At 40.3% G+C, this 25,475-nt stretch overlaps 1 protein-coding gene across 9 annotated transcripts in view; it reads left to right on the top strand.

Annotated features, from left to right (window-relative positions):
• The window catches only part of SPATA13 (spermatogenesis associated 13), a 218,947-nt gene that overhangs the window by 187,525 nt on the left and 5,947 nt on the right, over positions 1–25,475 (top strand). For 7 of the 9 annotated variants that reach the window (XM_064645362.1, XM_064645361.1, XM_064645365.1 and 4 more), the window contains 9 exons: positions 1,196–1,558; positions 5,180–5,324; positions 13,493–13,629; positions 14,078–14,257; positions 15,326–15,511; positions 17,929–18,108; positions 18,736–18,968; positions 21,332–21,461; positions 22,024–22,396. In XM_064645362.1, the coding sequence (XP_064501432.1) occupies positions 1,196–1,558; positions 5,180–5,324; positions 13,493–13,629; positions 14,078–14,257; positions 15,326–15,511; positions 17,929–18,108; positions 18,736–18,968; positions 21,332–21,461; positions 22,024–22,396 (1,927 nt within the window). Of the gene's footprint in view, positions 1–1,195; positions 1,559–5,179; positions 5,325–10,944; positions 11,100–13,492; positions 13,630–14,077; positions 14,258–15,325; positions 15,512–17,928; positions 18,109–18,735; positions 18,969–21,331; positions 21,462–22,023; positions 22,397–25,475 lie in introns of those variants that run through there. The other 2 variants (XM_064645367.1, XM_064645369.1) reach the window with 2 other exon arrangements.

The raw sequence follows: 25,475 nt of genomic DNA, 5'->3' as shown, positions 1-25,475 counted from the left end.
GGGGTTTTGCTAGAAAAATTCACAACAGTATTACCTTACATGCATTAAAATGTTCCCTCAACAAGTATTTCAGCTGAGATTATTTTATTTCCAAACTTGTAGTACCAGTGCAATTATGATACTTGTGACTCATCCTGTGAGCCAGACATGCTGTTAAATAGGAACAACGTGCTCATTTTCCAAGCTTCCTTTCTAAAACGATCAGTTTTTCCTGTATTTGTGTTATAATATATCTCTGATCCTAGTCTGTATGACTTTAACCTCCTAGAGCATAGAAGAAGTTAGCTTCTCCCTTCCAAACTGTATGAATTTGCTCACCCAATTCATTCATGGCTGCAGAATCTCTAGATCTGACCCAAGTGGGAGTGTGGGAGGAGGGAGTGCGACTGCCCGGTTTGTTATTGGTTACAGTTACATGGGATCTGCAAGCAGTCAAACTGCAGCCTTACTGTTTATTTTCATCACTGATCAGATGTGAAAGTGAGGAGTATCATAGAATGGGGTGGGTTGGAAGGGACCTTAAAGCCCATCTAGATCTCACCCCCCTACCTTGGGCAGAGGCACCTTCTACTAGAACAGGCTGCTGAATATCAAGGCCATCCAACTTGGCCTTCAACACTGCCAGAGCTGGGACATCCACAACTACTCTGGTCAGCCAGTTCCAGTGCCTCACCACCCTCACGGTCAAGAATTTCTTCATATATCTGATCTAAACCCAACCTCTTTCAGTTTAAAATTGTTACCCCTTGTCCTGTCACTACAAGCCTTGGTAAGAAGTCTAGAAACATAGTATGTTGGCTGAATTATTTTTACTGGTGTTATCTGTAGCATCCTACTTTTGCACAGGAACAAGTCCTGTGAGTGCAGAGCTGTCTTTCTAAGATATCATTCTGTGAATTCAGTGTTTATGACAGGACCTGTCTGTACTTCTGAGGTAATAGGTGAGTTTTTAGTGTTAGTAATCACATGTGCCAAAGAAGTGCTGATGGTTGGGTGTTTACCTTACTCATCACAAGCATCATGATGTCTTTCCTTTGTAAAGTTATCTCTTCCTGAATTGTCAGTTGCACTTGTTGTGTTTATGGTAACTCTTTCTGTTTTAGCAATGTTAAGTTGATCTGCCATATGAAAAACTCGCAAATTATTAACAGTCAGAAAATTCTGTGGCTTATTTGACTTGTTCACATTTAAAAAGGTTGTTTCTGATGACCACTGGAAGAGATCCACATCCCAGGATGAAGAAAAGGGAGACTCACAAAAGGTCACGCCCAGGAGATGGGGCTCTGGAAAAAGATCTCGGCCCAGACCTCTCTCAGACTATGGCCAAATGTCGATCAGAAGTTTCTCTATACCAGAAGATGCAGTTGTGGTGGAATCTCAGAAGACAGACTGCATGGATGGAGAAAGTCAGCCAGGACTGTCATCCGTTGGGTCTGTGGTCCAAAGCAACACAGTAGGCTACCACAGAGGGCGAAAAAGAAGACCCATCTCCATAATAGGTGGGGTCAATTTCTATGGAAACAGTCCAGTAGGAGAGAGAGAAGGTCTGCTGACACAAGTAAGACAAACAGATGTGCTCTGCAAACTGCAGAAGACCCTTTCACTTCCTTGTCTGTCTTCAGCCTAGAAAATAGAATGGATTCTTCCTTCTCTTCCTTCCCTTTTGTCAAGCTGACATCGTGTACTTACAATACTGCTTTCCTGGTCACTAACTACTTTGTCTTCTTGATAGAAAACAATACAGCATGGAATAAACCTGATACTGACTTCGGGATAATCTTTTCTGTATTGTAAATTAACCTGATTTCTTTCTTGGAATGGTCATTATGTCTCACCTTAGTATATAAGGGCTCATTTGTGTGTAACACAGTTGTGTGTTTAGTTTTCTTAAAGAGTGTTGGGCCTGAGGAACAGAGAACTGCAATCAAATATGGTAATAACACATTATTTATTGATCCTTTCAAATTATCCAAAAGCAGGTCTGTTCAAAACCTGTGGCATTAGCAGTGGTGTTCAAAATCTTGGTATTGGCATGACAAGGATACTTAAAACTAATGAAGACATTGCTTGAGGAAATTGGTAATAAATTTAGAAATTAATGAAAGAAAGAATCTAAGAAGACTGACAATATGAATAAAATGTCTGGTTATATACTACTAAATTGACTAGATGGAACAAAGGTAAAAAAGCAGTAAGAAAGCCTGTAAGAAAGCAGTGTGTACTTGAGTAGTTCCTGTATACTTATTTGCCATCTCTGTTGGCTTAAATAAACAAGTGAGAAATTAGGAACTTCTGAAAGGTAGAATTTACTCCTTTTTCCCTAGAGTAGCTCTGAGCAGGTACAATGTGTAGAGGAATTTACTGTTGTGTTGGTAGTGGTGGCCTCGTCTTGCACTTGCTTGCAGAGCTTCAGGCTCATGGGCTTTTGTAAGACTGCACTGGTCAGGCGTTCCTTTCCAGGAAAACTGGAGGACTTCTGCCTAAAGTGATTGTGAAGCTGATAAAGCAACAGAAAAAAGGAATAATATTTACATCCTCAAAAAATGTGATTCTGGTGGTTATTAATGGAATTTGAGTTCTCTTAATCTTTCTTATGCCACTTGATCTCCTACTGGGAAGTTTAGTGGTACTAAAGTGCTGAAACAGTGGCAGGATTTTCAGTCTCCTGTGAAAAGCAATTTGTAACATGAACTTTGTTATTGTATATTATGCGTTTTTTCTTTATAATTCCCTGATGAAAAAATGCATCATGATCAAAACCTCAAGTGAAGCCAATGAACCTTTTACCCAGGCAAAGGCTTTAGTTTCAAACCCTATTAAAGGGTGGGCTCAGTTCAGCGCACACTGTGTCTCACCTAAAAAATCCACTGCACAGGCTCAAAGGGTAATGACCTTCCCAAATCTTCGTTCGCGAAGACTGGCCATACACACACTATATCACTGGGATATTTCAAAATTCATTTTATTGCTTAACTTGGAGAAAAGAGAAAAATTGTTGTTATAAATTCTAGGCCATCTTACTCAAGGATAATACGTGGATTTCAAGGGATAGTAAATACTGGCAGCTCAAATAATCCTTGCTTGTGGAAATGAATTAACACTCTCCAGGCCCTTCATTTACTGCTGAAAGCACATTGATCTCATTTCAAACCTTGTTCACATCAGCTTAAGAAAGAAGGAACATGCATCAAGCTATCAACTATTTGAGTTGACTCTTTTCCATGTTCTGATGCTGCCACAAGGGCTTGACTGGGGTTAAATGAGCACATTGCTGGATCACTGTGGTCAAGACCAAAATTTTGGAGCATTCCCAACAAGGGCACATTATTAAGCCAAATGATGGCCTTTCTAGGACCTCCACTGAATAACAGCACATCCTTGTCTCTCTGAGATTTGGACTGATGCCTTACAAGAAAATTTTAGTTGCCCAGAAATAAACAGCTTTTTTGCTTAATCAGCTGGTTATTTGCACATAGTAACTGCCATCACTTCTATTAGCTATTTGATGCAACATATTGGACTTACTCTTTATGGTGTAGGATCCTGGTATACTGCTAAAGCACTTAGGAAAAGAGGTTAAAAGATGAGATTGTAGTTAAATTATATTCAACACACATTGAGGTTTTTGGCAGTCATGTTAGAAAGTAAATTTGTAGCTGGAACGTAAAAAAGCACTAATGAAGCAGGAATACATACTCTAGAAGTATTTTATCTGGGATTTTCAAAGACTGCTCTTCACACTGGTGATTTTTTTTCTAAAAAGCTTTGAAAACCCAGAGGAATATTTGGAAAGTGCAATGCTATTTCCTTCTATGTTGTATTTGTTTTGGTCTGACAGCTTAGGTGTGAAAAAACATTTTCAAACAATACTAAATCATTGGTTTCACAACAGAGTGTCAAGAGATAGTTCATTAAAAATCCATCCCTTATGTTTCAGATTACTTGATAGAAGGGCCTATGAGCAGCAACCACTAAATGAGAAGAGAGGATCTTTCTCTGAAGTTCATGTGCTGAAGCCTGGCTGTTTAATGTTGAATGCTGATGCAAGGTCATTCAGCCTGGCTATTGTGGAGTTGTTTAGGGACAACATAAAATCAGTCTCATTTTGCAAATAAAACAAGGTTTTAGGTTCTCTAATCATAATTAAGCAAATTAATGATTTATCTAAAGAAAATGGCTTTGAGATAAAGCAACAGTACACCTAGTATTACCTCTTTTTTATGAGACTCCTGGGAACTCAAAGCAGAGGAACATGTAGACAATTATTATTGTCTTGTACAATATGTTTCTTTTACTTACAAGCAGTACATTTATTAGAAGAAAGCAAATGTCCCAGGAAATGAACACAGCTTCCAGATATAGCGTGGTCATTCTTTCTCCTTGGCTTTCCCTTGAGATGTGTGTTTGCAATGCCAGCTGGCATTGCACAGGCTCTTCTCAGAGCAGTTAGAACCCAGAGCGTTTGGGCGTGAAGTCATCACAGAATCATGGAATGGTCTGGGTTGGAAAGGACCTTTAAAGGTCACCTAGACCAAACCCCCTGCGATGAGCAGGGCCATCTTCAACAAGATCAGTTTACTCAGAACTCCATTTGTAGCCTGATTTCAATGTTTTCAGGGATGGGGCATCTACCAGCTCTGTGGGAAATCTGTTCCAAGGTTTTACCACCCTCATGATAAAAAGCTTTTTCATTATATCTAATCTAAATTGACCTTCCTTCAGTTTAAACCTACTCCTCCTTGTCCTATCACTATGTGCCCTAGTAAGAAATCCCTCTCCAGTTTTCTCTTCTTGTAGCCCCTTTAGGTACTGAAAGGCCACAGTGAGATCTCCCTAGAACCTTCTCTTCTCCAGGCTGAACAACCCCAGCTCTCTCAGCCTGTTTTCATAGGAGAGGTGCTCCAGCCCTCTGACTGTCTTCAAAAAGGAGTGAAAATTATAGAACATGTCTAATCATTACAGAAGACTAAGTAACAGAGAACTGTAATGTAATAAAACATGTTCTGTGATGCTGGTGGATATGGTATGCAGTGTTTAAGCAATGTCACTTCAACATAGTTGATTTTACTGGTTTTAATTACCTGGACTATCTGAAGAAAGCTTACTCCCTACCTGAGTTTTGCTCAGTTGGACTTGCTGATATCTTTACTAATACTGGATTTTCCTGTTTTCTCTGTAGCCTGTAACACGGCCACCTGTTCCAGCACACCAGGTGCCCCCATACAAAGCTGTTTCAGCCAGGTTCCGGCCACTCACCTTTTCTCAAAGTACTCCCATTGGCCTGGACCGGGTTGGACGGAGGCGGCAGATGAGAACATCTGATGGTAAGATGAGCAAGTATTTAACTTTGTAGATCTCAAAGTCATACCCCAGGCTGAGCAGGAATTAGAATATGGTATGGAACACGAAAGGGTGCAAACCAACTCAGTGACAAAGCAGTACCCAGCTAAATTTCTTTGTTTTGCGAGTTTCTTATTCGTAGCTGTTGTGCTCATGTAAAACTTGTTTGTTACATCTGCCGTTTGACACTGCTATGGTTTATTGTTCTGTATCACTTACACTCCTGTATTTTCCACTCTCTATTTGCATCCTTGCCTGAAGATAACAGAGAATGAAGGAAGTGAGGTCTAATATGCCTGAATCCTAGCCACACCGCACATGTACTTTTAATTTTCTGATTGCCATGCACTCAGCTTAACTACTTAGATAGGCAAGCCTTAAATAAGTAGCTCAACCAGGGCTCTGCTACATGAAGGACAGGTTCTTGGAAAACATTGCCTTTTTGGAAGCATTGCCCTTTATCAGACTCTGTACTCTCTGTATTTTTACTGTAATTGTTTACTCTTAGCATGCAGTGCTATCTGGAGTTAATAGAAAGTCCTGTCTAGTATTAATGGAACATTTCTTCACAGGTGGGACCAGAAGATTCTGGGTTAATACCACTTGTGTTCTTTCAGACCACTGTGAGCATAATCGGAATAGTTATTCATGTTTCACTGGCAAGGTTTGGAAATAAAAGCAATATTTTCACTTTATATCCTTCAGTGTTTATAATGACCAAAACACTGCTGGGAACCTTCTCCCTGAATCTTTTGAATCATGGCCTTGCCATGATTGAAGTAGGAAACTTAACAAATAGCATTTTCAGTGCTTCTTTATTATAATTACACATATGTTTACAAGTCAGTATGTGGCTTCTGTGGTTCTAAGGTAAGTTTATATGCAATGATGTCCAAATCCTGCTCAAAAAATACCTCAACAACAAATTAATTTATGTAAGAACATGCTAAAACTGCGTTTTTCTGTCTTGAACATGACAGTTTTCTTCAGAAACAGACTTGAGACTTTCTAACTACAGCAATGAGATACTGTATATATACTGTATCAATATTTACCTTTTAATTTATATTGTAGTAAAATATTGGAAACTACTTTAAAATCCATGTCTGGATTGTGTTCTTGCTCTATGCATCTTAGTATACTTAATGATCCAGATCAGACATCGAGGTAAATTAGACATCTAATGCTGCAACCCTTGCTGAGATTATGTGGTATCTCAGTCCATGATTCCAGAAGGATCATTCACAGAATGACAAGTCTAGCCGTAAGCTAGTCTGGAAAAAAAAAGAGGATCTTTTATTATCACAGAGTAGGAATTATTTTTCTATTTTTGGTTATCCTTTCCAATTCATGTTTGGAAACCTCATGAAATAATATTAGTTACCTAGACAACTGCTTAAAAGCAATATTTTTCCAGGTATTTGGCTTCTGGATAACTGATCTCCTAAACATAAGCATCAGGATGACAAATACACAAACCAAGAGTTCTGCCACTTTTCAAGGCAATGAAGCCAAAGCAATATTGGGTGTGACTTTTATGAGTCCTTACAAATGTAGAAGTGGAGCAGGAAAAGCTTCTGAAATCAAAACTCTGAAAGCAAGGAGGGAATATCATGGACTTCACAGTTTGAAAGCAGTTGCAAAGATCTGTTAAGTAGCTCCAGCAGAAAATAGTAAAGTGACCAGTGTCATACATTCTGATCTCTTTCCTTTTTTCTCTTAAATCACAAGGCATTTCCTTGTCTTTGAACATGTGAGAGTTTTTTGTTTGCTCATGCACAGTGAAATTCGATAGTACAAAAGCCCTTTATTATAGAAAGTAATTCTAAACCCAAGCACTGAAAAACCAGTGGTATCTTATTTTAGTTACTAGCTAAAGCCTAATGCATTGTACGTCTTCCTTTTATAACAATAGGATATAGAAGTAAAATTTTTGAAAAACGGCAGTTAGAAGACAGTGAAATATCATCTGTAGGAAACAGAATAATAATCAGACAACACATAAGGGAAAATTCACTTGAGACTTATTTTGCTACTCTTACTCTTAAAGGGTTGCAAGTTTTAAATTATATTAAAGGGGTTGCCTAATTTTCACAGTAGAGCAATTTTTATAATTATCTTAAAACCCCATCTTTTTGCATATTTTTGTGGGGGACTTGAATTTTTCTAAATTGATTGGTAAACTCCTTAAGATAGGCTCAACTCTGAGTAAGAAGGGTGCGATTCAGCTCAAGTTTGTCACCTAAATTTAGTCTAAATGCAGGTACCTACATAAGAGTTAAACTTTAGTACAGCTGTTACAGGCAGTAGAGGACTAATGCTTGATTAAGTTACCCATCCCAAGGTCCAGTGCTGTGTGGGGTACCTGAGCATCTGCCTGCAGTTGGCAGATACGACAGAGGACCTATGAGAGACCTATTTCTTTCTCCAATGGCAGCTGGAGGCAAGCAGGGTACCCAGAATACTTAAAATGGTGCTAAGTAGCTATGTTTAAATGACTGATCTGAGGCCCTTGTCATTGCAGTCAATTAAGGTTAAAGTAGAATTGCCTTGGATGAGGTGAATTGCTCTCAGCTCTTTTAATTGTGACCAGTACCTGCTGATTTAGATGGTTCATTTGAATGTGGATGCCGGCATTTAGATAAATAAATTTACGTCTTTACTTTCAGTAGTATCCGTTTGTCTACAGTGTTAAATAACAGTCAGATTTTCCCCAGTTCAATCAAAGTTGAGTAACTGAGTATGTTTCAGCCTGTATGGAGCACAGCTCAGGGACAATTCAGAAGAGTGGTCAGTTTTCTTAAGAAAAGAGCTCATGAGCGGAGTCAGATGTTCAGTATCTTCACAAATAATGTGGGAAGAGTAGTATAAAGTGAAATGGTAATTCTCGCTGGTGTGCTAAATTATTCACAGAAGTAAAAGCCAGACACAAGGCACTGTACTGGTGGCAATGTTGATAAAGACAAGGTAGTGCACATGGAGGAAGAATCACAGCCTAGTGTGCTTGCAGAAGAAGGGACTCTGATTTGGGTATTGCCATTCAGGAAAAGATCTTGCAATCCTAACAGACATTTTAAAGTGTTAGTGCAGTGCACAGTAACAATCAAAACAGTAAATAAAAGGGTAGGATTTTGTAGGAAGGAAATAGAGAACAAAACAGCCTAATTGTGCAACTGGGGGTGGGGGGGGGGCATCTCACCTTTCCTTTCCATCCCAAAAGGCATTTTTTACAGGGGGTGATAAAGAGAAAGGCAGAAGGACAAGAAAACTGACCCAGTGTCTCTGGGAGGAGTGATTAACACAGCTAGGGCTCTGCAACATGGAGAAAAGGACAGTAGGAGAATAAAAGTTTGTTTTGCATAGAAAAAATGAGCAGATAATATTTTTTCCAATAATGTAAGAACTAAAGGGCACCAAATGAAATCACTAGAGAGCAAGTTCAAAATAAAAGATAGTTTTCATACTCTAAACTATGAAACTAATTGCTACACATGGTATTTCACATCCCAACAGTTCGCAAAAATTCAGAAAGTGGTTTGAAAAATTCAGTACATTAGACACAAAGGTACCAGTTCTGCCCCAGGAGGGATCTGACTCTGATCTGCAGATAGGTGGAATTTAAAAAAGTACATCAGAAAAATACCATTACATGCTTCATCTATTTTTACGTTCTTCCCTGGACATCTGCTACTGGCTGCTGTCAGAGCAGTGGTTGGGGGTTACCTGTGGTCTGCCCCAGGGTGGTGGGTTCTGTGATACTAGAGGATATCTAGAATTGGATTTTTTTGAGGCAGGTAAACTAGCTTTTACATTTAGTATTTTAGCATATGCTACCCAGAGCCTTTTCAGAGTGCCCTGTGCAGTGGGTAAGCCAGCTCAGTGTGGATTTGGATGAGGCCACTGTGGACTAGACAAACCTGCCAACACCTAACCCCAGATGAGTACTTTTGTGGTCATTCAGTTTGTGGTTGCACAGTAGCTAGATGTGCCTGTGCAATGGAGGGAGAGCAGACGCCGCTCCATCCTAGCAGCATCCCACGGAGGCATTAGGTTAGTCCTTGGACAAAAATGCACAGTCCATTCTGTTCTGCAAAAATCAAACCAAAAGACTGCTTTTCAGAGGTTGTTTTTAATGTATCTTCTAAAAGAGCTGTATGGGGTCTGATCTGGTTTTCCTGTAGCAGTTCAACTGTTTTTCCCTGGAGGATAGGCAGGGATGTGATGGCAGAGAGCTCTCTGTGATGGCAGAGAGCTTGTGCTCTGGTTGGTTGAAAGCATGGAGCCTTCACTTGCAGGTCCCAGGATCATCAGCACTTCAGTGTCACTTCTGTTTGCTGGGTTGCTTTGTTTTAGTGGTTTGTGCCAAGAAAAATGCACAGGTTTGTGCCAAGTGTATGAATATTTTATAATATCCAGTAGCTTATTTTTACTGTGCTATCCAACAAGAGTCCTTGCAGAAAGAAATAATACGGAAGTTTGGGAGATTCAGAAGAGAATTCCTGTCAGTCTCTTATGCAGTGAAGCACAGACAGGATTTTTGCAGGAAGATGGCATTAATATTGCAGGGCCATATTTGACCTTTTCTCCTCTGTCTGAGGCAGTGCTGGGGGAAACCATGTGATGTCAGTGGGTGTTGAGAAGTCACTGTGTGCAGAAATGCCTCCAGGGTTTTGTGAACACATCCCTGGAGGAGACAGTCCCCAGTCACAGGAGAGGCTCAGCTGACCAACAGTTTGCAGGTAAAGAAGAAGCCATAAGGATTAAGGAGTTTTCCAAACTGTAAGCACAGTGCTGTGTACAAGCATAGGTTGCAGCAGGCTTTGTGCTCTGCTGATGGCAGCAGCTCTTGCTTTTGCTTTCAGTGCATGGACTGATCAGCTTCACTGCAGGTGATACAAACGTAAAGGTGGAGATTGCTGGCCTGTGGTGAATGAATGAGGTTGTGCTCTGGCTGGGTCAGACCCAGAGAAAGCTGAATGGTTTGAGTGCTTTCCTGCTTTATTCCCTGTTTCATGAACCAGCTGAATTAAGTTTGTAGTTTCAGTGAGGAAATGTCTCTAGCCTCCCCTGTTTTTCCTGAGAGCAGTCTGCTGCAGCCTTTACACTTGCGCTGCTTGTACCTGTGAAGCAAGAGAAGTTTTAATAGCTGTGTAAAAAATACCTTAATTGTTTACTTCTGCTGGAATTTTAACTGGTATATTATGACAAAGATAAACCGATACTCCAAACAGTGTTGTAATACAGGGAACTCCCAGCTCCCACCCAGATCTCTCTCCCTTTGAATTGCAGTCATTTGAATATAGATTGAAATCGCATTTAGCTGCTTTAATAAAAAAAAAATGCACTCCTTGCCTTGCTGCGCTCACCATTTTCAGACACTGTGGGAGCGGTCTGGGCTGCTGCAGGCACAGCGTGGCCAGGGACAGGCAGCCAGGTTTTGTTTCTTTTCTGGAACTTCCTCCCTAAGGGCACCCCATGATGTCAGAGAGCCGGGAGCTGGGAGCCAGGCTGAGCGGCTGAGTGCAGCGCTGGCAGTTCCCAGTCAGGCTCTGGAGGCACTGCCAGGAGCTGAAGGCAGTGAACAGGCTGTTTCTCTGAGCTGGATGTAGCTCAGAGCCTTTTTTGATCCTCCACCAGCCCTTTAGGACTGAGAATCACCTGTTAGAGGTCAAACCTTTGCCTTGGGGTCCAGTCTGACAGCAGCATGGTAGCCAGGGGGGCAATGGCACGATTTTGGAGTCTGGAGAGCCTTCAGATGGGTACGTGTGAGTAGAACATGCTCGCTCTTGTTAATTTTTACAGTGTTTTTAGATTGAACTGATAAACAGTGGTAGTCAGGGGCCTGATTCTGGTCACAGTAACTCCGTGTCATCCATGGGAACCTGCAGCCTTACACTGCTGACAAAGCTGCTAGGAGATCTGAATCAGTCCCAGGCTGTCGTTTAAGTTTTTTGCATCCCATTGGTGCAACTGGGAAAGCATACCCCTCCCTCTGATATTTCTGTCTGTAAACAATAGAGGAATAGATGCAGAGTGCAAGTGGCTGATTTCACTTGAGTCTAACTACAAAGTCAGTATAAGCTTGTTGATTTGGTACACAATAACGAACAGTTATCGATACTAAAATTGTTAGTAATTTTTTGTCTGGAGCCAAATGAATTAGGTTATTTTGATGTGCTGCTGTTACTGGAACAAACCCACAGACAGTACTGATAATATAGTATAAAGGATCACTAGGATTAATTTTTTTTTATGTTGCTTTAGAAGATATATATTGATTTAATGAAATATTTGTTTTCAGATTTTGTTAACAAAGCAGTTTCAGTAAGTTTTGCAAGATATATTTTAAAAGTTTATCAGTGCTTGAATCTGTAGGGGAAAAAATTGTTTTTTAAAACAGGAATTCTGCATTCTCCCATTTTAGGCAGATTATACCATTAATGTGAATGTATATTTGAAATGCTGGGGAGTGGAACAGAATGGTCAAATAGGCATGTTCTGTTAAATCAAGACTATGCCATATTTTTCTGCTTTTAATGGAAAGAAAAATCTTTAAAGTTTTTTGGTAAATCTGTGTGGTAATCTGCTTTATCTCTATTGCAAGTTAATACTCAGATGACCAAAGATGCTAGTGATGGTATGAGTGCCCATAAGGAGGGAGTTGTAGTATTTCTCCCTATAACATAAATAGACATGGCAGCAGTGTGTCTATTGGTAGTAGATGTGTGAAGTAAAGCCAGGAGTCATCTCTTTGCAACTCTCATCCATCTGGAGCCCAGAGCTCAGCAGGCAGGCAGTACCCAGGTTTGAAGCAGAGTAGAGAAGAGGCAGTGTCAGGGCCCTGCTGCTCGGCCTTGCTGCTTGGTGGGATTGGCAGTTTCAATAATTCTGCTTAAAGGTCAGGAGTAAGAGATGTTCTGTAGGCTGTACAGCAACTTACCTGGGACACACTGACCTTTAGCAAAGGAGTCAGTGCTAGAAGCCCATTCTGAATTTTACTTGATTTTTTGCTTTTTACTTTTTATTTTTAATGCATTTTTGAGCACTGTATGATCTTCAGACTGTAGTTATTCACAGCTTGGGCCTGCCATAGGAATAAATCTTTAGGGATAAATAAACAAGGACCAGAGAGTGCACCTAGGCACCAGTCCACTGGTCATGAACACTTCTTGATTGCCAGCTCATCCCGATGGGTTGAGCTGGCATTATAGCCGTTTTTCAAAGGCAAACCCACGTGGACGGGGTCCAGGACTGAGCAGGATGGGCGTCAGTCAGTCAGTGTGACTTGTTCCTGAGATCAGGCCCCAGTCCTCTTCATCTGCCAGTACAGAGATGATTACTGAAAGGATCCGCCACCCAGTGGTGTACCCCAGATGGATTTTACAGTTTTATGCTGCATAGTGACAGTCACTTAAATGGTGTTTCTCTTGGTTTATGTGGTTGTGTAATAAGACGAAGCCCATCTTAGTCCTGGTCTCTATTTATATACAAAGCTGCCTCTTTGGTTAGAAAATCTGCAATTGTCAAACCAAGAATTTTTTTGTGATTTGAGGCAATTAGAACAAGTTTTCTCTTGGGCAGTTACTCTGTTCTCAGTCCAGACTCCCTGTCCCCTCAGGTCTTGGTGCTGCTAGAGCCTCCCCCGGCACTTGGGAGAGGTGGCAAGCAGCCAGCACAGAGCAGAGGCTGTTATGGTGGGTGGGCACAGAGGTGTTGGGTCCTTATGTCCCTGCAGGGGATGTGATGGTGTGAGGGCACTCAGCCTGGGCATGACAGTGTCCCTGCTGACTGCTGGGGGCTGCTGGGGCTCTCTCACCTGCCACGTGGAAAACTGCATTGGGGCCTCCTTTCTCATACAGATAATTTGAGGTTTCCTCTGGGTAAAAAATAGTGAAGAATGGTTGTAGTTCTATTTTTTGCATACAAAAATTCTCAATTTTATCAGTTGCTAAATGAGAAAATTCTGAAAAAGAGTAAAAAGTATTTAATGATGGAAAAGTGGTTTTCCTGAGAGCTCTACTGCCCTCCACTTCTGCTGTTATTGTTATATTCATGACAACAAAGGCAATTTCTCAGCAATTCCTCTTGCATTGTTGTTTTTCTTGGAATCGTAAAAATGATGAAGCAAACAGCTGTTGCACCTTTGTTTTAGTTGCTGCAGATGGTGGGACTGAATCTTCAGCCTTAGTGGATGACAATGGCAGTGAGGAAGATTACAGCTACGAGGAGCTCTGCCAAGCCGCTCCCAGGTACCTGCAGCCTGGAGGCGAACAGCTAGCAATTAATGAGGTAACGTCTGGGGCTTCGCACTGCGGAAACGATGGAGCAGGGGTGGGGCAGGGACAGGGATGGGAGATGCAGAGAGATGTCTTCCACAGGTCTGAGATTTTGTATTCATAAAAAGTGCAATGGTAGTAGCCAGCATGGTGAAGAATCCAGCAGCCATGGTGACCTGTCTCTGGCGGGGCCCACAAGCAGATGACAAGGGAAGAGCACAGTGACTTGAACTTCACTGGGAATGTAACTCGTTAGCCTACGTAACTGCTCTGGATCAGGATTCTGATTGTTCTCACTAATAAATACATGTATAGATTTCTGAAAATACAGAATTTTAGTTTTATCCTGTAATAGGAGTAATTGTAGGTGCTCTAGTGAGGTATTTTTATATTTTTGTAATCTATGAAGTGTTCATAGTTTATCTTTTGTCCTTCACAATCTCATTTTTTTTCTATCTTAGCTGATAAGCGATGGCACTGTTGTCTATGCAGAGGCTCTCTGGGACCATGTCACTATGGATGATCAAGAGCTGGGCTTCAAAGCTGGAGATGTCATTAGAGTTCTAGAAGCTTCCAACAAAGATTGGTGGTGGGGAAGAAATGAGGACAAGGAAGCCTGGTTTCCAGCCAGCTTTGTCAGGGTGGGTAACTCTCTTGCTTTTGCACCGTTACGGGATTCCTGTCAGAGTATGGCAATTGTCATGGCATTACATTTCAGAGAAGGGCCCTGATGGTCAGCGTGTTTGTAGCTGAATGTCAGTGGTGTAACTCCTAGGGAGTTCACAAGGAAAAAACCAATAGAGAATCACACCCAAGATCCCTTAGCTCCTCTAACACTTTCTACTCTGTCGTCTTCCTTTGTGTGGTCCTTTTGTAACCCAAGGAGTTTCTCAAGCAGAGATTACAGCAGCAGAAAGCTCAACCAGGAGCCATTACTATACAGAGACGACAAAACAGTTTTCATAAGGGTGTGGTGAAAGCTATGCTGCAGGGATTTTTGGGTAAAATAGGACTTAATTTATTATCACAACATTGTGTAGACATCTAGTTCACAGTCTGAACTCCCCAGTCAGAACTCATGCAGATTAATAACAGTTTAACTCTCAGACGGTATAAAATTGAAGTATGTTTTAGAAAGTAACTTGAACTACTTTTTGAGAGCCTGTGGTGAAGCTTGGGCCACATTGCATGAAATACTACACAAAGTGCTAGAGGTGGTTCTTAATTTTGCTCTTCCTAGGTCTCCAGCCAACATGGGCAGTAAAACAAAAGTCAAAAAAAGGATGTGCTGTTATCCATATCGTACAGATGGGGAACTGGCACAGAGGGAAACTATTTAAAAGTGGTTCAGTTGTCTACTTTTGTAATTTTACCCATACACTAGCTTGGCCAAAATAACATCTAAACTATTAGTAAGCGTCAGAAATAGCCTTAAGCCTGAAAGTACATGGGCAACACAACATGGTATCTTTCAGAATCTATGAGTAGTAGAAAGCCATGTATTGAACCAGACAGAAATCTCAACACTTTGTTTGAATATGCAGTGGGCACAATGGGACAATTCCTGTTATGGAACCCCCTCTTTAAGGTAAGATTGGGAACATTTCTGTAGCCAGTCTTCTCTTAATTGTAAGAAGTTAGTAACAGTTTTACCATATTTTGTAAAAGTTTCTGCTTTATTCTAATTACTTTGTTTGTTCTGGCTGCAGCTGCGAGTTAATCAGGAAGAAGTGCCAGAAAATTGTAATAGTATCCAGGATGAAGAACAAGATGCAGATATTAGCAAGCATCGCCAGAAAATAGCTGAAAACAAGGATCAGATGAGAACCAATGTTATACAGGAAATTATGAACACAGAACAAGTCTATATCAAGCATCTCAAGGACATCTGTGAGGTACATGCTTTAACCTGAGGACATTCTGCTCACGTAATATGAACAAAACATATAAGCTGAGAATCAGCATGGTTTCTCATATCAAAATATTCCCAGTTGAGCTTCTGAGGCTGTCAGTCAGACCCTTCTTGTGTCCTTTTACAGCTTTCCTCTCTGCTGACTGCCACAAGGCATTGCTTCCTTTTTTAAAAAAACAATTCTGTTTCTGACAGGGAAAAAGTGCTTTGCTTATCTGACTGTTATTTCTGCAATAATGAGAGAAGGAAGTTCAGTTTATTTAGAACTTTTTACCACATGGTTTATATAGAAAACTTTGACTAACTGTAATGTTACAGTTAGGGACAAAACTTTTTGAAATTAACTTGAAAAGAGTATTTGCTGGGTGTGGGGTTCTTTTTTTGTTGTTTTCTCAAACAAAGGGACTTTTTCTGGATGCTTAGAAACTATGAAGAAGTCTAAAGGTGTTTTAGATCTACCTTGTTTGTTTGAACCATGAAATGTAGGGTGTTATCTGCTTCTTTGTTCGAATTTTGTTGGAGGCCCACACTTAGACAAGAAACTTCTTAATACTCTTCACTGAAGTTTGCCTCTTTTGATGTGGACGTGAGCTGCATTTGACTTGTATTTGTGGTTAGCATCTGGAATGGTGCTAAGCAACTTACCAAAATATTCTTCATACCCTAAGTTTGCTAAGTCTGTCCTTGTATTTGTCATGCCGCCATCCTTTACCACTTATCATTAGATTATTTCATGTACAACAAAGTAGACAAGACAGCGGTGTTTTTTTGTGGTGTTGTGTGGTTTGGTTTTTTTTGTTGTTGTTGTTGTTGTTTTTGGGTTTTTTTGGTGGTTTTTTTGGTTGGTTGGTTGGTTGGTTGGTTTTTTCTGTTTGTTTGCTTTGGGTTTTTGTAGATTTTTTGTGGGTTTTTTTTTTGTTTTTTTAATTTTTAGATCAGGCCTTTTTTATGCATCTTGAAGGGAAAAATTGGGAAAAAAGGCAAAAATTGGTTACTGATTGGCTGATTTTAAAAAACATTAAATGTAAATTTTGTCATTTATGTTTGTTATTTCCTTAAGGTAGTGAGCTTGATTGTGTGCATAAAAGATCAGGGAGGAACTTTTATGCTCAGCTATGTTGCTGCCTTGGTTAGCTTAGTTCTAGAACTACTTTCATAGTCATAATATCTTAGACTGATATTAATTATTTAATTAATTTTCTCTAGTTCATACATTCTATGCCTCTTTTTAAAAATCTGACCTGCCTCTGAGTTTAGTACTAGAGAGCAAACACACACTTTCCAAGTAGAGAAGTGATGCACCATATTCAACATGTGGGGTAGAGATGGTCTGCTGTCCTCAAAGTGAATCCCTACGGTGGTGCAAGCAGGACATAAGACTGAAATTATACTCAAGTAAGACTAAGCCAGAAAAGCTATGGCAGACAGTAATCCATATTTGCAAGCTCAGCAATAGAGTGAATCGCTAGGGCTGGTGCAGTCAGGATCATGAAGCTGGATATACCCAGAAAACACATTTTACATTCAAGAAGTGTCTGCAGTCTGTATTACAAAAGCTGCACAGGAATTAGTTTTCCTTGTTGGTGCAGTAGGAAATGTGGCAGCTGGCTTGCAGCATAGCCACTGCACAGCTCTCAAAGCAGATGGCTGGGGAGGAGACAGGAATATTCGTAACAGTGCCAGCAATATTCAGTATTGCTTCCTGGTAAACCTCACCAGAGCGACTGCAAGGCTATTTCAGCTGTCTGCTTCCGAAGCAATTTGGAGGAGACCAGACTGACAGCAGCCAAGTGGAGGAGCCTGGCAGATAACCCCTATCACACCATTTAACCTTCGCACTCCTGAACCTCGGCACCCTAACAGATAGGAGAGTATGAGCACAGCAGCTATTCCTGAATATCAAGTCTCTACATTGTATCCTGCTCACCACGCTCAGCTTTGGGGAACAGGTACATGAAGATGTGCCAGCTGTGCATACCAGTACTTTAGCTCTGGTAGACACTGTCTTTATATTAATTGTTTCAGGGTTTGTTCTAATGTGCATAAAGAAGAATTGTTATGACACAGAGAAATTGCTGTGAAAAAAGTGAAAGTAGCGGCACCCTGGGGACCTTACATTGGGCTGACATTGTACAAGGAGGTGCGACTGGGCTTTACACACTCTGCAGGTTTCTGGTTCTGTGATTCATTTACGGTCCTGTGAGACAGGAGTTGGGCCGCAATAATCAATGTGTAAACATTTCAGATGCAAATCTGAACTTACACACCTGTGCACGTATGGCTGGGAAACCACTTACCTGCCCATAGGTCACGGGGGTTTGGCCAGCTCAGATGGGCTTGCTCAGGGCAGAACCTGTTTGACATCTTCCAGCTAATGAGTGTTTTTTATTTCATTTCCAGGGTTATATTCGGCAGTGTCGTAAACATACAGGAATGTTCACCACAGCTCAGTTAAGCACCATTTTTGGAAATATTGAAGATATTTACAAGTTTCAAAGGAAGTTTCTGAAGGATCTTGAGAAACAGTACAACAAAGAAGAACCTCATCTAAGTGAAATAGGATCATGTTTTCTTCAACATGTAGGTTGCAAAAGTTGATTTAATTTATGAAATTAATAAAATATGATAATAAAATACCATGTTAGGAGGGGATTTTAGTAAAATGCTTCTCAAATACTAAACCAGCAGTATTTTAGAAATTAAAGTAATTTGCAATTAATTAACTATTAAATGTTTTATATTTCTCCTCATCTTTAACGATCATGTAACTTTGTAAACAATTTTAAATTTCCTTTTCAAAACTGTAATGATCACAGTTGAGCTGGACTATTTGCAGTGATCTCACATTTGGCATGCAAAAACTTCATAAAGAAATTAAAGAAGGAAGGTGATGGGGAAAGAGGCTGTGAGTTCTTGATAGACACTTGCTAAGCATATAGCTGTCTTCCCCAGGGAAAAGTACTTCTTAAGGCGGGTTTGATTTATCCTGATTGAACAGTGATCTTTATTTCTGTGTTCTGACAAAGAAGGTACAGGGTTTTGAGAGTTATGAAGTAGATTTTTGCATAGTTTCAAGGCTCATCAGCCTGGAAACAATATAGAAAATGGTTTAATTAATCTGATTATATATAATAGATGTTACAAAAATATCTTTTTTTCTTTATAGACAAATACTTCAGTAAAGCTGTAACTTTTTTTTTTTAATAGCAAGAAGGCTTTGCTATTTATTCAGAGTATTGTAACAATCATCCCAGTGCCTGCATTGAACTTTCCAAACTAATGAAACAGGGCAAATACCGCCACTTCTTCGAGGCCTGTCGCTTGCTTCAGCAGATGATTGACATTGCCATCGATGGTTTTCTTCTCACACCTGTTCAGAAAATTTGCAAATACCCTCTGCAGCTTGCAGAATTGCTCAAATACACCACTCAGCAACACAGGTGAGAGAGTAAAAAGAACAAATTCTGTAATAGTAGTAACACCTACTTACTCAAGTTTTCTGGATAACACAACACTGAGGCTTTTGAGATGAGGAGCAAAACTGCCATGGGCCACTATAGACAGGGCATCTTGGAACCATCACAGATATTACCAAAAACAGTATCTGAAAATGCAGTACAGTGGACTGGGAGGATGCAAGACAGAATGAGGAGTAAATCAAAAAAGGAGAAGGTGAAGAAGTTGATGCTGAAATAGGATGCAGGGAGGGATGTGTAATTCAGAGTGAAAAGAAGGCCAGTGTGTCAAGGAAGTGAAGGAGAAAGAAAACCAGAGAAGAACAGGGGAAGATGCATAAGAGTCGTGGATGTAAAAAAACGGTAAAGAGGGTCTTAGAAAAAAAGATGCACTCCGAGCATGTTTGGAGGTAATGTTTTTTAGAAACCTAATAGTGATAAACATTGCCTTTGTTTGTAATAAAGTCCAGATATTAGGTTTTCATCTGGGATAAATGAGAATTTCAGTTGCAGGTTATTACCCTTTCTGGTATACTCCTGAGCCGATTAAATCTTTGACTAAATTAAGATTTTGTCTTTAAGTGTCTATCTTTTTAATTTGCATAACTGCAAGAAGAATGTTCCATTGTGACCCCTGTGCTCAAAGTCCAAATGCAGCCTGAGGCAGTGCTTCCTTGGCCAGAGTCTGTATTTTTTTAACCTTGAGAAAATTGCCCTTTGAGTCCACTGGATTTTTGCCAGGGCCAAAATACAAGGTCCATGAAGTACTGACATTCAGGTGTGAAATACCTCCATTCAGTTTTGTGGCTACCTGAGAAGTGCTGCAACAGTTACTAACATGAGTTTCTCTTTCACTGGTATTAATTTTAGGAAGTTTATTCTGTGAGCTATTAAACCTGTAGATAAAGTGACAGCAAGGTCTTGCCACCTTTGGCCCACAGTACCTGTTTTCCTCTTCTGTGGCACAGCATCCAGAGACACCTACAAGCACAGACAGGTGCCCACTGTACAGAGTTACTCACAAACAGGCAGACCTGCACCCACATGGAACCTTGGTAAAGCTCCAGCCAGCTGGTTTTTTGGTAGCATTTTGTTTTCATAAAAAGTTTGAAGTTCTGATGCGCACAGCCTGCTGTGAAGGCCACAGGTTTTGAAAGAAGTGTGGAATAACATACCAATAGAGAAAGAAGGAATCAAGATAAGGAAGGGCAAGAGTAGCGGTATGGATATTATGCGGTCATCTTCCTGATGTTTGTAGGATCCTATTATTGTTAATCTCAATTTTTGTATACAGTGTGGCAGAATAGAGTTTCTATAGATATAAACAGAGAGAAGAGAGAATGCACAGATTTAGAAGGGAAGTGCATCCATCAGCAGCAGCCAATTAAAATTGGAACTGAGACAGAATCAGATAAAAAGGACAGCAAGACTAACCCCTTTGCAGGATTTATTTCTGGCTCATGCTGTGTTCTACCTCTGGCTTCCTTTTCTGCAAGAGGCATTCTGATAAAAGAGGGAAAGCAGCTGCTTGGCTGGGAGACCTGAGGCAAGAAATACGACTTTTCCCTTCTCTCTTCTCAGAGACTCCATTTGGGAAAGGTGAAGGAGTAATGGATAATATTCAGAGGCAAAAAACCCCCTGAACACTGGGGAGATTCATAGGCATGTTGGGAGCTCAGGGATAGAAGGAGGGGAGCAGAAGGACAGGAGGACTGACCTGAATTGATTGTACTCAAGCAGGCAGAGGAAGGTGACCATCTTGGCTCTCACACACTTCTCCCATGGAAACAGGCTGCCGTCTTGGTACTGTTGCCTTGAATTCCTCTCTCTGGTGCCCATGTTCTTGGGTTCCTCACTGACCCTGTTTGGGGTTGCTTTTGGTATTTTTTTCTGCCCATGTGGCATTCTCCATTTGTGTTCATTGACCGAGCCATTGGAAACAAGGAGAAAATACAATTGTTAAACACAATTGAAAGAATGCCCTTTCCAATAAAATCCCACTAAAATTTTGCTTAAAAACACAGTCCTTTGGTGAAATGTAGCTATCTCTGAGGTCAGTGGGAGTTCTACCATTGTTTTCAGTAGACTTTATTGCAGTTCATTAATCTGTCTCCTCTTCCTCCTTCCAGCAGTTTAGTAATTTGGTCCTGGACAAGCCTAGCAGTACCGCAGCACTGAATTGCACAGGCTACTGTGTGAGGTTTGGGATAGCTGAGAATCAGGTCTCTCTTATTTAAGTACCCTGAGTAGAGGGACAAGTGAGTAATGTGGGCTAGCACTTGTCACGGCTCATGATTGCATCATGTCCATTGCATAAGTGATCTTTGAAACGTGCCTACATTTCACAGTGATTATAACAACATAAAAGCTGCATATGAGGCTATGAAGAACGTTGCATGTCTGATCAATGAGCGAAAACGGAGACTAGAAAGCATCGACAAGATTGCACGTTGGCAAGTCTCTATCGTAGACTGGGAGGTGAGTGTCAGCCTGTCCCTTTTCTGAGCAAAGGTACTGTGTACAATACTTGATGTTCCCTACAGCATATGTCTTTCTGCATAGGTTGTTGTTTGTGGTGTCTACTTTTCAAGCGGTCATTGCTCAGTTAAAAGTCCAGTTGCTTCATTTGCAATGATTCTGTTACTGATTCACTTTATTTATAGTTCAGGAAGAGCAAGCATGTTTTAACGTGGACATTGTCTGTGAGATGAAATGACAAAATGTATTTTTTTTAATAATAGAGCTCTTAAATCTCCTTTGGAATTTTGGTAGTTCTGTCAGAACTGAAACCTGTTTCACTGACTTAAGAAGAGTTTCCTCTTCTTTATGCAGATATGAAGTAGAGCAGAACCACAGTCATTAGATTTACCTCTATGACATTATTTACACTGTGTTACATTTTCAAATCTAATAATAAAAATACCAGAAGAGTGAACTTAAAATTTGATTATATAGTGAGACTGGTTAGACACACAGTGAGACTTTAAAATATTATTTACTTACTACCTATATATATATATCTATATCTGTATCTTCCTAGGGACCAGATGTGTTAGCCAGAAGCTCAGAACTGATCCACTCAGGAGAACTGACCAAAATATCAAAACAAGGCAAAAGCCAGCAGAGGACTTTCTTCCTTTTTGACCATCAGCTTGTGTTCTGTAAGAAGGACTTGCTGAGAAGGGACATCTTGTATTACAAAGATCGTATTGACATGGATGAAATGGAAATTGTGGACATCGAAGATGGCAAAGACAGAGACTTTAACATTAATGTCAAGAATGCTTTTAAGATAATAAACAGAACAACAGAAGAGATTCATTTGTTCTGTGCAAAAAAACAGGAGGATAAAAAGAGATGGATTGCGGCATGCGAAAGTGAAAGGAGAAGAGTTCAAGAAGACAAGGAAATGGGTGAGTGGAAGAATTTCCTCTCTGAACAGTAGTTAAAACAAAGGGGAATGTTTTTGCTTTTGCCATTCTTTATGTTTTGTGCAGATGTGCATCTGTCATCTGGAACTGGTGTCCCTTTCTTACCCAACAGTTTAGCTGTGTAAGTGAAGCCTATTCAGGTGTGCTTGCCCTGTCACTGTGGGCCAAAGGTCCAGGGCAGTTAGTGTCACCCATATGATACTGGTGCATTATGAAGCAGAATGAGAGATGAGATATGACAAGATGCAATTCACAAAGACCAATCAATAATAAAAATCAATCTAAAATCCTGTCACTTCTATATGAATTATTGGCCAAAAATATCTTTTTGTAAAGGACACTTTATGACAAAGCCAAGTAGCAATAATTGTAGTTTTATACTGCCCATGTCATATAATGGCACCAGGAGACCCATGCAGTTGCATGGCATCATTACAGACCCAACACTGGGCAGTGTACAGAGCCTAACCTTGAGTGAGGAGGAAAAAAGGTAGCAAATACTAGACGGGCAGCCTGTGGGACACTCTAAGGACAGTGTCCTCTGTTTGAATGTATATTTAGGATTTGCTCTTTTTTTTTTTTATGGTTTCATGCTTTCTTTAAGATCGGTGACGAAAGCTCCAGCAAAATTTCGTTGGCAAAACATACACAAGGAAAACAGCAACGCTAATAAGAAAAATAAAACTCTTTTTAGTATTTCTAAAGTTAGTGCATCTGTGTGGGTTGACTGCTTGAGAACTTCTGTTTTTCATAACATTGGAAGTGCAGTGAAGTGGATGATAGAATTCAGAAGTTATTAAAATTTAAACAAGATGCCAAATCTTATATTCCACATCCACTTAAAACACTTGATCAGAAGAATACGAAGACAGGAGTAACCCTTAGATTACAAATGTAAACCTTTTGATCTTAGTGGCTTTTTTTCTTTGGTACAGTTGTAAGTATGACAAAAATAAGGCCTCCTCCATATGTATGTTAGATAATATAGCTGAAGAAAACACAAGTTTACCAATTCATACTCGAAAACCAGTTTTTACTCTTTAACATTGCACCAACTGTTGCAATTAACCTCAGTCATCTCAAGTCTGAAATAAACAATGAAGGAGCCACAGCTAAACTCTCCTCAAACTTTCCAAACCTGACTCTCCTCCTGTCCTGAACGTGTGACATTATGATCCTGTTGGGCACAACACTGATGGTTTTTATGAGTTACTCTGTGTAGAGCATGCTCTGTCACCTTGTACTCCTGGGGATGGGAGGTAGCTGCCTTCCCTAATTCACCTAAGCAGAACTCTGCAATAGTGGATATTGTAAAAGGGTGAACATGATCAGAAAGTAATAGAGCAGTGCTGAGGATCTGATGATAAGTGTCCAAACAATCCCTTGTACAACAAAGTTACATAAAGGCTCCACTCCAGCATGCAATGAGAATACTAGTACAGTCACATGGAAGAACACTAAAGAGTACAACACAGCTCCTGCACTTTTGTGAGCAGGACTGAGCAAAAGGAGACAAAGAGTGAACATTTTCCATTCCTGTCCTTTCTGATAAGCATTCTTGAGCTCTGTGCCTCTTCCCGGATGGTTACTTTATGGAGCACTGGGAGAGTATGCTGAGCAAGCTAAATGCTGTATGTTGGGATGCTTCTGAGGCTCACAATAGTGCTTGCCCTGGGCAGCAGCAGGTCTGTCTTGGTGTTACCATTCCTTATAAGTGACACTGCTGCACAAATCCCCAAGCATGAGGAAACTGCAAAGGTGTAGCAGCTACAGCCCTAAATGTCATTATTTGTTCTTCTGGGATCCCATGAAAATCAGCATATGGTATTCAAAAGGGTAACCATTTGACAGTGGTGGGTCTGGGTCACAAACTCCCGTGGTGCTCAGTGCAAGGGTTGCACAGGAGGGTCCATTGTGCTTGCTGCTCTTTAGGCACAGTGCAACATAGTGAAAAAAATATCAGTTGAAAGAGAAACTGTGGCACATAAGGCAAATGCAGTCTCTTCTGCCCCTGTAACATCCAGCCATCTGCAAACTTGCTTTTCAAATATTGCAACTCATTATTCTGGTGCACCTGTTTTGGGACAGGGATCATGAACCAGAGGAAAGGTAGTTGAACTGCAATATTGGATGTCCATCTGGTCTTGTGAGTGATCTTGTGAGCCACCACAGTGGCTTGGATGTTTTCTCCATTAATCAGAAGACTCTTTATTTTCTAAACTTTCTTCCTTTTTTTGGTGTAATTGAACATTTCCTTTAGCCAAAACCAGTGGAAAGGTGCCAGTATTCTCAACCTCAGGTTTAAATTTATCATGTTGATTTTGTAAGCTATCTTGCTGGACTTCCCACAAACCCTCTAATCTAACCAGAGACAAATACATACTCTTCCAATTCGGAACTGCAAATGGCATTTTACTTCTATTTTCAAAGACACTTTAGTGTGAGTCACTGTCTCCCAAACTATATCTAGTTTTTCTTAGCTTTTATGAATATATGAGAAGAAAAGGCCATAGCCAGAAAATCCTTCTCCAAACCACTAATAGTAACCCTAAGAAAGTGGTCTGATCTCTGTTGATGAAATTGCTTTCATTTTTTAAAATGTTTCCTTGTTTCTCTAAAGGAAAAAAAGCCTGCAGAATAATATAAACTTCTGCTACCCCAAAATTATGGCTGTTTTAAGTTAATAGACTGATTTGTAATAACTTCTTCATAAGTTCAGGATAAAAAAGGGAGTTTTAAAAGTATAGAGAAGTGAAGGAAGATGCAAAATGGAAGCAAACCAGATACTTCATTTTGGCTTTGAATCACAACTTCTGTGCTTTTTGTATGCATATGAGTGAAATGAATGCAGCCTTATGCATAGCATGAAATGAAACAGCATCCTGTGCACCTTGTTGTCTCCTGGTGCAAACGTAACATATCCGTGTATCTCACCTGTATTGTACACAGGGAGAGGAAACTGGAGTGCCTGTTCTGGCTCTCCAGACAACACCAGTCACTGGTGTCACCTTCTCTAGCAGATGTCTGGCATCTCTGTACTCATCACAGATCAGTCATACAC

This window comes from Pseudopipra pipra, chromosome 2 (genome assembly GCF_036250125.1).
Source record: "Pseudopipra pipra isolate bDixPip1 chromosome 2, bDixPip1.hap1, whole genome shotgun sequence".
In the NCBI taxonomy this organism is placed as follows: domain Eukaryota; kingdom Metazoa; phylum Chordata; class Aves; order Passeriformes; family Pipridae; genus Pseudopipra; species Pseudopipra pipra.
This window is presented reverse-complemented; position numbering and strand designations above follow the sequence as displayed.